Source organism: Silene latifolia, chromosome X (genome assembly GCF_048544455.1).
Source record: "Silene latifolia isolate original U9 population chromosome X, ASM4854445v1, whole genome shotgun sequence".
NCBI lineage: Eukaryota > Viridiplantae > Streptophyta > Magnoliopsida > Caryophyllales > Caryophyllaceae > Silene > Silene latifolia.
In genome coordinates, this window is record NC_133537.1 from 335,072,943 (window position 1) to 335,085,520 (window position 12,578).

At 36.3% G+C, this 12,578-nt stretch overlaps 2 protein-coding genes across 2 annotated transcripts; both read right to left on the reverse strand.

The window, feature by feature from the left end:
- Positions 1 to 1,057: 1,057 nt before the first annotated feature.
- LOC141620927 (uncharacterized) lies at positions 1,058 to 1,786 on the reverse strand. The gene has a single exon (XM_074437671.1). The coding sequence runs from the start codon at positions 1,784 to 1,786 to the stop codon at positions 1,058 to 1,060; it is 729 nt and encodes a 242-aa protein (XP_074293772.1).
- Positions 1,787 to 6,053: 4,267 nt separating this feature from the next.
- On the reverse strand, positions 6,054 to 7,436 carry LOC141620928 (F-box protein CPR1-like). Its single transcript, XM_074437672.1, has one exon. It carries the CDS (start codon positions 7,434 to 7,436, stop codon positions 6,054 to 6,056), a length of 1,383 nt encoding a protein of 460 aa, XP_074293773.1.
- Between the last annotated feature and the right edge of the window lie 5,142 nt (positions 7,437 to 12,578).

Genomic DNA, 12,578 nt, shown 5'->3' on the forward strand with positions numbered 1-12,578 from the left:
TTGGCAGTCAACAAATAAATCCATACCCCCCTCGAAAAATCATCCACAAGGGTCAAAAAATAGCGGGCACCAGACATAGATGGGGTATCATATGGTCCCCATAAATCACAATGAACAAGTTCAAAAGCACGATCACTTCGATTATTACTCAAAGGAAAACTGTTACGAATGTGTTTAGCACGGTGACAAACCTCACACGGCTTTGACAAAGATTGTTTGCTAGTACGTAAGAAAGGAAGCAATTTAATAACAGGTTCGGATGGGTGACCCAATCTTGCGTGCCAGAGACTCAACGAAGACTCAGCTGCAACTTTATTCAATTTCCCGTAATCAGTCCGCAAATAATATAGTCCATCTTGCCTTTCACCCATGCCAATCGTCTCCTTCGTACCCCGGTCCTGTATAACACATGAAGTGGCATTAGTGAGAATCTCACAGTTCAAAGCATCGCATAGTTGAGAAGCAGATATCAAATTACAGTGAAGTTGTGGGACAAACAACACCGAATCAAGACAAAGTCGGGTAGTCACTTCGACACATCCTAATTGGGAGGCGTAGACAGTGGAACCGTCGGGTAAGCCCACCACCCTTCTTGGTATATTTTTGACATTTGATAGTAAAGAAAAATTCCCCGTAACGTGATAGGAGCAACCCGTATCAAGTAACCACTTACCAGAGTGCGTATGAGTGGGAGTACTGTATACGGTCACTAGAGAAGCGGAAGCAGTTTGTGAAGACTCACCAGCAGCCGTAGGTGTAGCATTCACCGTACTCGATGTCGACGCACCTGCGACATCACCTTTATGACTACCCTCATCACGCGAACGAGAGGAATTGATGCCTCCACGTCCACGTCCACGGTTGTTTTTACCACCACGAGAGCCAGGGGGTTTTATGCCTTTCAATTCATACCACCATTCAGGTATTTCGTCCAATAAGTCGAAACACATACTTCGATCATGTCCCTTGCGATTACAATTGCTGCACCGCAATTGTTGTCGCCGATCGCGTCATTTGGGATGGTTCTTTAGGCGGCTGACGAGAGTCGAACCTTGCTTTAACATTGAATGTGGAGACTTCCGGCCGTGTCATTGGCTCGATCAATGCCGCGGACACGTTCTTCTTGTGAGATCATATTGAAGGCGCGAGCAACAGAGGGTAAGGGTACCTGAGCCAAAATGACAGAACGAAGAGAGGAATACGGACTTGGCAAAAGACCAAGTAAAAATTGATGCAATCGATCAGAATCGCGACGAGCCGCGTATTGCGTCCCACTAGTGCAGTTATCACAACAAGTACACGAAATAATAGGTTCATGGGAATCTAAATCGTCCCAAAGTGGACAAAGCTTACCATAGTAGACGACCACCGTCATATCCTCGGTCTGACGGCAGTCACGGAGGGCAGATTTGATTTGCTGAATTCGCGAGCCATCAACGACCCCAAAACGATCATGGAGATCGTCCCATAATCGTTTAGCGTTTTTGTATTTCGGAAGTAGGGCACGCACTTCCGGAGAAATCGTGTGAGACAACCACGACACAAGCATGGAATGAATAGTTTCCCAATCATCCGTCGTACATGGAGGCTTGGGTTCGGTTATTGTGCCATTAACAAACACAAATTTCCGTCGAGACTTGAGAGCAACACTCACATCGTGCGCCCAGTCATCGAAGTTGGTAAGTGTGAGACGAGTCGAAGTAATAGAATCGCCTGGACGATCTTGAGAACCGAGATAGTATGGAGAAGAGGCATCAATTTTCGTGCTACCTTCGCCGTTAGTCATGACGGCTAGGGTTAGGGTTTTTATGATTTTAATTTTGTAATTTTGGAAGACACTGATACCATGTTAAGATAGGTAAATCATAGCTTGCCTCTTCCATTATACGAGATATCAATATATAGTACATGACATATTAGGGTTCCGACTCAATACAACTTATTATGGGCCATGGGCTCGGCCATACGTAACTACGACACTTCATAACTCTATTACTTAAAATAATATATGTTCATTTCATCATCAATTAAAAGAATAATGAGTTAGTAAAAAAAAATAAGCAACAAAGGTAAGGTATATCAAAATTATCAACGAGTCGCAATTTTGTCATTTCCTTATTTTCGTATTCTTTAAGCTCCTCTTGAAAATAAGATTTTTAGAAATAAAATTTTGCAAAAGATACATCTAACTTAACAGAGACTTTCGTAATAACAAACACAGAGAATAAAATGGTTTGATTTCTTTACTCAATCAAGTGGTTCAATTAAACTAAGTCAATACTCTTTGGCCGTTTATATGCTTCTAAACCATGATTGACTAAGATACTGAAGAGATGATACAATTGACGTTATCGTAAAGAGTACGTCCTCTAATACTTCCTTTGTCTCGATTTTTTGTTTGCCATTTTTATTCTTAATACAGGTATTTTAATTAAAGACAGACAAATGATTAAGATGGAGAAGGTAATACTTCAATTAAACTAAGCCGATACTCTTTGGCTATTACAATACAATACAATTAACTACTAATTTGAAATAAATTTTGGAGAAAAAATGACAACAAATATTGAATAGAGAGAGAACCATTTATTATACAAATTTTATTAAAAATAACTTGTGACCACAATTTAAAAAATGTTTTATATATACCTGTGCAACTTTGCACGGGTTTTAAACTAGTAAAGTAATAAAACAACAACCACAACATATTTTTTTTCCCTCCAAAACCCCACTTTCACATTTCACATAGATTTTAGGATTCCTTAAAAATAGGCCCACTAATTAAATAGACCAATATATAAAACTTCTTTTATGTTGTTAGTATAAGATTTATACCATCATATTTTATTGTTATTTTTACTAGCTTCTCTATATTCTAAGGTATCCATAATATCATAATTAGTTTTATACTTTTGTGGTTGTTTTTAAAATAAATTTTATATCCTATATAGCATATACAATTGTTTGGCATGAATTTAAAATTTTCAAGCATCATGTTTTTACTCGATTAGACAATATTGTTTAATCATGCAATTTAGATAATCATTGGTCTCAAAATCATTCCTTTAACATTTTTAAACCGGTAAATAGCTATTTGTTAAAGTGGTCAGTCATATTAAAGTGTTCATAACTTTCAATCTAACTATCTATACTAATTAATAAAACAATAACAATTGCCATAGTATTTCCTTGATTAATTTTTTTTACTATGAACTTAATGTTTTGTTGACGACCTACGATAATTATCATGTTATTATAGCATCTCTCCTTTTCTTGCACGAGTAAATTGAATAATCTAACAACTAACAAATTGGATTTGAGAAGCATTGGGTAAATGTCTTTAGCGAAGGTCTCACAATAAATTTATTATGAGCTTATTTTATAATTATAATAAAAAACAGTACCACGTCTGATAAACAGGTGAATACATGGTTAAAAATAAAATGATAATATATACAAAGTTAAAGAGTCGTTTCAAGTCATGCTTAACAATATAATTATATAATGCTCATGAAAACGAATAAATGAGTACAATGTTATATCAATAACTTATTTAGAGACTATCTACGATCTCCTTCAAAAAAATTTATTAGTTAATGCAATTTATACGAATGAAATTTGATTATGAGTGGTGGACATTGTTTAAACATTAACAAAGGATTAAAGGGTATGCATTAGAGAGTTCACTATTTCTTATAAATTTGTCACTTTTACCGGGCTACATTCTACTTGCATTGATAAAAGTGACCAATTTCTTATTTGTAGGCCTTGCCTGGAATCCATGAAATAATTCGGGGGTAAATTTTAATTGGGTGATAATTACCGGGGAAGTTAATTACCTGGGTAATGAGTTCATTGATGATAGGTTTGGCATAAGGGTAATGATTACTAAGTAGATATTTTACTCCCTTAATCATTACCCGGAGGGTCGGTAATTTATTACCTTTCTATGAGGGTAATAAATTCAAGAGGTAAATAATTACTCTCATGCCAAACATGAAAAATGCACCTTACCTATTACTCGCATATTCAATCCCCTCTTTTCACCCTCAATCCAAGCAAACCCTTATAAATAATAAAATACAAACCATAAATATCTTTTTTAATTTCCCGCCTAAATACTCGCCTCATACCAAACACAATTTTACCAAAATCCATTAACCCACTAATCAAATGGCCCACAATTATCATCAAATTTATATCTACTAACGCATACAGGACTAATATTGACTATGAAATGAGCCCACCATGTTAACAAAAATGAACCTCAAATTGATTTTCAAATTGATTTTGTACCAAAAGCTCAAAGATGTTTTAATATGGTCATTTACATATACTAATTAGTATATCAAATAGAAAATAAATTATAGAGATATCAGCGAGACATTTAATATATGTGATACAAAAAGATAATCACGATAAAATATTTTTACAAAATATGAGCAATATCTTATGTAATCACACAAGTTTGAGCCGCTCGCGAGTTTTTTGAGTAGAGCCAGTCTTTGCTCGGCTTGACTCGTTAAGCTCTCGAGCCAGGTGAGCCTAAGCCGATCTCGAGTAGCTCGCGAGCTGTCTCGTCTCATTAACACCCTTACCCATAGCTCTAGGCCATAAGATGATTGCTTTTGGTGAGACTTGAACGAACGTGACACCCTTTGAAGTTTCACCCAAGTTTTAACCGCTATAATCAACCCTTCCCGTTTGAGATTTAATAGGTCTATTGCCCTTGTATAGATCAGACCAACAATTTCCCCCGATCTCCCACACAAAAAAGAAAGGATAAACTGATCAAATTGGGGATTTCTTGAAATTAGGATTACTATACAATGGAAGTTGTCAAGAGTGTTGATCACCGTGAATCGAGCGATTATGATGCTGAAATTTCTGGAAATCGATGTCCAAAACGAGATAAGTAACGATGATATTAGTCGATCAACTGAGAAACGTAAGCTCAATAAAATCACATGGTTCGTATTCCCCCTTCTACTTCTTGTTATTAATATCTTCATCTTCATTGCTCTTTTATCGATGATTATCCCTTTATATCAACTTTGCTCCATTTGATGATAAAAAAACTTCTAAACTGTCTTACAAGTGAGACAGTCTATTTTTATATAAAAAAACAATAAAAATAAAAACAAGATTAAAACAAAAATACGGACTAAATTTAATGACAAGACTACCGTGACCTTAAGTACTGCATTTATTCTGACTCGAATAAATGAGTGTTCTTTAGTTAAAGGATTTCACAATATCAACTTCCTATTACACAATATCGCAACCAAACCAACCAAACCATTACAAGACCCGAAAAGTATCAGAGACTCCGTGTCATTATGTTCTGGTCGTTTTCGCAGACAATATCAACTTCCTATAATTTTTGTATGCAAAATGTCATATCAATAAAAACACTACATGGATGAACAAAGAGCAAAAGTTGTGATAATATGAAGTAGGTGAGATCTATTCACAATTTCACATGGATGAATACTTATTTTCCAGTGATTCTTGTTTAAGACCGTCTTAACTTAAGACGGCTTTCACAATCTTAAGTTAAGACGATTGTGAGAGCCGCTTAAGTTAAGGCGAGTTAAGAGTTAAGACGGTCTCAAACAAAAAAAAAATAGTGCTTATTTCCGTGTCATCCCACAAACCTGTATACAAATATGCAGTGAATAATTTGCTGTGAATAAATAAACACGAATAAACGTAATTTGGATACGTAATACGAATAAACTGATTTGTAATTTGATAAGGATGAAGGATCAGAGTGAATCCGGTTAAATAAAACATACAGTCCGACTGCATCCGAACTAACAGATGCCTGCTGAGCCAACAAGGAGACTGTCTCAAACAATTATTCGGGTTCTTGGATGACAACCCGAAACAAATAAAGATTAATACAACGGAGCTATTTCAACAAAATTGTTTGTTGCCTCTCAGACATGCTATAACAATACGAGTATTTAATAAGACGGAACCAACTATGATCGGATATTGTAGAACAAACGACATTTATTTCGAGGAAAATGAGACCAAACATACATACATCAGGCATACAGATATTGCAGTGTTTTTTTTCCGACCCTAGACCTTAAGCGACTCCACTTGGCATAAACCTCGTTTACATAAATGTCATATAGGACCTCATTTACATAAATGTCATATAAGACCTCATTTACATACAGACTATAGTAAGTCTCGTCAACATGGTCCTTGTATTCGTATATGTCTTCGTCTTCATCTTCATCTTCTGTCTCATTACCAATTTCAGCAACAGGTTCTGGTGTTGAAATTAACTTAGGCTCACATACAATTACGAAATCATAACTTATGTACCGCGACTTCATTTCCATAGGCTTGCCTTTGTGGATATCGTAAACCCATAACTCTTTATCATCCAAATAAACAATTAAATCCCCACTCGGCATAAATCCAAGGACATTCATATAATTTATCGATCTACAATAATCAACCATATTAATGCGTGGAAACGTGAAGACATTACTCCACGATTCTGAATTTCCGTATTCTTTCATCACCCAAACCTCTAAATTTTCACAAGCGATATCATGTAGAACACAACCAAGTTGATTTTCTCCGTCTAACGACGCTAAACCGAGCATTGTTTTATCACCACTCCCATCCGGGCTTGCCAATTTCTTAAACTTCTCTTCATTCAAATCAAAGTAGAAAATATCCTTTTTCACAATCGGATCTATAAAATCGTAGTATTGGATAACCCAATGAGGTAAACCGCGAATAACCTTACCTATATCACCAACGTATAATTTCCTATCCAATAACCGGAATTCAGTTCGGATAAAATCTAGTCTTTCAGTACGGTACTTGAAATTGTAAAAGTAAACGTCCAAGCATCCGTTACCTCCATAACCTATGTCAGCGTCAAAATTCGTTGGTGTAACAGGGGGGCTTTGATACTCGAACCCAATCACAGCAACATACTCATCCTTACTACTATCGTAACACAACCCAAATAAAAAGCGATGGGAAAAATTACTTTCAAAGTCAAGTACCGCATTTTTTTTAACTCGAATAAATGACTGATCTTTAGTTAAAGGGTTCCACAATATCAACTTCTTATTATACAATATCGCTACCAAACCGTTACAAGATCCCAAAAGTATTGCACACTCTATTTCATAACGTTTTGGTTGCTGCTTTCGCATATAGTATTGCTGTCGCATATAATATTCCAACGGGTCAGTATTGACTATAGTACCATTACTAGGACTTAAGGTGTAGAAATTAAATTGATTAATTCCATTACCATATTCATAACTGCGTATGTTTTTGAACAAGATTAAAAGGTTACCTTCGATTTGACGAATATTTTTATGATAATAATCCATGAATTTGGGAGACCATATAATGAAATACCATGTCTTGCAAACTGATTTGGAACGTGCCATGGCCTTACAGGGTAACTTACGTAATATTTCTTCGATGATATTTTCGGGAAGGTACGGCAGCCGATTAATTGTTGATTGAATTAACGGCTGATATCGCCGCCGTCGTTGTTTACCTTTGTAGTTCCGTCGCCTCTTTGTCATTTTTCTGAGTGATAAAATTAATTGAGTTTGGTTCGTAGGGTTATTTCAGGGTTTGAGTAAGTCTCCCATAAAACCGTCTCTCATACGAGAGTGAGATGTGTAGGGGAATAGATTTTTAGCATATATATGCTTTTGAGTTCCTTGATCACCCAGGACGATTAGAAAATTTCCATAATAAATGGAGATCTTGTGTATGACAGTTTTTTAACTATATATTATTTTTCAACATTTTTATAGCGAACTCTTAGGCTCTGTTTGGTAAAACTAATTGAAAAGGTAGTTGAAACCTAAAAAGATAGCTGAAAACTGAAAAACTACCTGAAACGTTAAAAGGTAACTGATAAGCTAGCTGAAAATTAGGAACTGATAAGGTAACTGTTTATATAAAAAGATGTTTGGCAAACTAACTGAAAAGGTAACTGATTATGATGAAATGCCGTAAAAGGATATGATAATTATTTAACAAAGATAGATTTAAAGGGTAAAACGGAAAATCAAACCAAATCAGGTACCTGAAATCTCAAATGCTACTCTAGGTAGCATTTCATTTCAGGTAGCTTATTTGGTTAAATAAGCTTTTTCCAAACGATTACAAAAAATTAAGGTACCTGAAATTTTGGTCAAATAAGCTACTTTGACCAAATCAGATACCTGAAATGCCTTGTCAAACGGAGCCTTAGGGTGACGAGCTAAAAGTCTAGAAAACAGCCCTAGGCCATAAGATTTTTCAACAATCTTATGTAAAAATATGCTTATCCGAACTTGAAAAAAATGTGCTCGTTATAATAAAGTTTGCAAGATTTAACGCGGGCTCAAGCCAAACTCGAGCCAAATCGAACCTATATAAAATTGTTTATTTTTTTATTTTTTTCGATGTTTTCAATAACAAGGCTCGAAGGTTATGTAAAAATATTTGACAAATCAGCGAGACATTTGATATATGTGATACAAAAATATAATCATGATAAAATATTTTTATAAAATATGAGCAATAGCTTATGTAATCACACAGAAGTTCCAGCCGCTCGCGAGTTTTTCAAGTCGAGCAAGCCTTTTCTCGGCTTGACTCGTTAAGCTCTCGAGCCGAGTGAGCATAAGCCGAGCTTTGACCGAGCCGATCTCAAGTAGTTCACGAGCTATCTCCTCTCATTAACACCCCCTGCCCATAGCTCTAGGCCATAAGATTGCTTTTAGTGAGAATTGAACGAACCTGAGACCCTTTGAAGTTTCACCCAAGTTTTAACGACCGCTATAATCTACCCTTCTCGTTTGAGAGTTAATAGGTTACATCGGGTTCGGGTTGTGTCGGGTTAGCAACGGGTCGGGTCGGTTACAGTTCATGTCGGGTCATCTTCGGGTCGGGTCATCAACGGGTGGCAAGTCGGGTCGGGTCAGTATCGGGTCGGATTTTAAGCGTATATTTTCTCTTGTATATTTAGTTTTAGATGGGTAATTTTATGTTTAAACAACATGTAGGTGTATTAATTGTAATTTTAAGTGAAAATAATTAAGACTAATGTCTATTTGGTCTTATTTACACAATTATTAAGCTAATTCATTATCGGGTCATCTATCGGGTTAGGTCAATATCGGGTCACGGGTCGGGTCGGTTCAGGTCGAGTTCGGGTTGGAAAAAATAAGGATGTTATCGGTTATCGGGTCGGGTTGGGTCGGGTTGTTGATACCTCATTTCTGCACCTCTCGCAAACCACCCAGTGATGATTGGGCCGCATGTTTGGTATACGGAACGATTTGTGACAGTTCATAAGTTTATCGTCAAGTGATCGCTCAAACACTTGTATCTACCTCTTAATTGTCATCTACGTGCCGATATGGTCGTTTTGGCAGTAATTAGAGTACATTTGGAGTCCGGGTCAAAAAACCGTCTTCATTTTCTAAAACCGAGTCAGAATGTTCCGGATATTTCTATTCCATATTTTCCAATCTTTTGATCTTTAGTAAAATATCTCCTGTAATATTCACACAAAATATTAAGGAAACGAGATTAATCCGCTATTCCATAATAGAAACGCGGAAATCTTTCTTCCGCAGAGGAAACCATCGAGGAATAGACGCGGCGGTCTGCGCCTCTTCCAAGGGACGCAGTGCCTGCTGCGCCTCTTCCTCAGTCCCTTTCTGCGTATTTTCTGTATCTTTTCGAGATTCACTTCCAAAGTTTCTCCGAAAACCCTACTTCCTCCGTGTGATTAGTATAAATATAGAGACCTTCGGTCTCACATATTTCTCACGCGAGTGTCCGCCCTTCTCTTCTCCCTTTGCATTCTAGACCACGTTCTTACTTTTTGGCGTCTACGTGCTTGAACTTTCGACCACGTAAGCTCGGATCCTTCTCGAGTACCACCTCGTTTTGCATGACCGACCAATTTGACCAACTCCACATCAATCAACATTAATCAATCTTATTCGTTTTCCTCCTCGAGGGCACTTTCGTCGTACATTCGAGTCGAGCATCACTAAACGTTAATTTAGTTCATCTCGTTTCGTCAAACATGTAAGTCTGAGGGTGTAAATCCTTCTTTTAATTATTGTTCTTTATTTTTGTAATCATTAATGTAAGATTTATGTCGAAAATATTTTTAAAACCGATTTATAAAACCTTGTTTTAAACCCTTTTTACGGATTATCAGAAGACAACCGTCGAGAAAGGACGCAGCAACTACTGCGCCTCTTCGAAGGGACGCAGTACCTGCTGCGCCTCTTCGTGAGGCTGCAGCAGTTCCTGCTTCCTTTCTTCTTCCTTCGTCCTTTGGTAATTCGATTGTTTTGTTTCGTTTTCAATTGTTCATTGTTCATTGACGTAATAATTTCGAGTATAATAATGTTAACATGTTAATAATTCTTCATTAATTCATCTTTTAAATTCCCGACTTAAATCCCTTATAATTCATATTTGCGGGTTTTCGTCATTAAAATCAATTCGGGTTTTAGAGATTCGATTTACCTATATTGAATCTCTGGAATTCATCTTTGATAAACTTGTATTCGTTATTCATCCGTCACCATCATTAATTCATCACTAATAACCTGTTTAACCTAATTAATTTATTTAGTTTGTTGATTTGTAATTAATAACCTTATTAATCTTGTAATAATTCATCCTAATTAGTTTTCACCCATGTTTTATCGTTTTTATGACCTCAATCACATGTAACTAATATGTTAATCACTTTCATCCGAGTCAATTATCCATTGATCAACCATTAAATTCACCAATGAACATTAACGAGTTGCGGTTCCGGCTTCACAGCTAGAACTCAACCCAGAACAGAACGCAGCTGATCGCTGCGCCTTTTCAAGGGACGCTTACTCTGCTGCTCTGTTCTGTTGATTTACATCCCCTGAAATTCCGTTTCTGCTTTGACTTAGTCATTAGCTTACGTGTTTAATTAACTATTACTCGTATTATCACCCTAATATATATTCGTTTGTTTATTTATTCTTTCTTTTCTAAAACCATCCGTTTTAAATGTATTTTCGACATAAATCATTAAATCCGATGTAATTATTGTAATTTTCCTTTATTGTATTATTATTGTATTTCTTTTATTGTATTGCTTGTATGCTCTCACATGTAATCGATCCTAAATCTCTACTTCGACCTATTGCATGTTAAATTACGTGTTCACCGACTTAGTATTAATTCTCACATGCTAGGATTAATCTAATGAATGCTGCATTGCACGCATATAATCGACAACATATCGAGTATAGACAATTTCCCTAATCATTAGTAGAGGCCGCTATCGAGGCGGGCGGGATTAGGTGTTCGATCAAAAGAGCTTCCTAATACGTAACCTCACCCATTACTCCAGATCTCTGTGAACATCCGTGTTCATTGGCATCCACGAGAGTCATTCTAGACATAGAATGCTAAGGGTAACGAGTGCTTAGTGTTCATGTCACTACTTTGTGTCTTGACATGACACGAGGTATTCGAACGGTTTCCAATTTTCCACAATAAATTGGTGGCGACTCCACAAATGCAAACAAACTAAAGAGTGAAAAGCTTGCTTCGCTTTTCGCCCCGTGGCCCGCGTCCCACGTTTGGCGACTCATTGGGGATAATACACTTACGTGTGGCCAAAAGGGTGAAACTTGAACAAGGTTAGGGAATAGTTTGTACAAGACAATTGTCGGTTTTCATAACTCGGTCTTCCTAGATCGTTTATTCGGCCTTCCTAGGCCCAACCCAACCCATTCGACCAATCGTCCCGTCTAAACGGTCCTAATTCTTATTTGGGCCTAAGGATGGATAGCGATTGACGACATCCATACCATGGTACTTACTCTTGTTTGTATCAAGGACTTTCACTACTTGAGGAAATGGACTAGGAATCGGTCTTACTCTTGTTTGGTACGAGCCTCTCCACAGACCTCGGGTTTGATTGTTCGGTATGGCAACCCACCCTTTAAAACCAAAACCCTTCTAAATACACTCAGCATCCCGTTATAATGCTTGTATAATGTTTGTACCATATGTGATCACCATTTCTAAACAAAACCATGACGATGTGATTAAAGAAAGTTTTAAATCAATCCTATATATTAAATCCAGAAATCAAGGGACTTCAATGTGATTAAAGAAAGTTATACAAATTAATTATACTGTATAGTTTTTTATCAATAGCACCGTGTGATGGACCCGATTAAGGGATTCAATGCAAATATATATAGTTTGGGTTTAAATTATATAGAAGCTTGATAATTATTCTAAACATGGTCAATTCCCTGAAAATAAAATAATTAATTAAGATGGTCAATTTCCTTAAAATAAAATAATTAATTAAGATGGTCAATTTCAAGGAGACTAAAAGAAAGAAGATGCCTGATAATTTTCCTAAATATTTATAGAAGTCTAGAAGAGGTCGATTTCCTTAAAATAAAAATAATTAATTAGTATAAACATGCACACTTAAAGTATTAATTATTATCATCATAAAATTATATATTAAATTTAAAATCCATGCAATTTTATTAAAC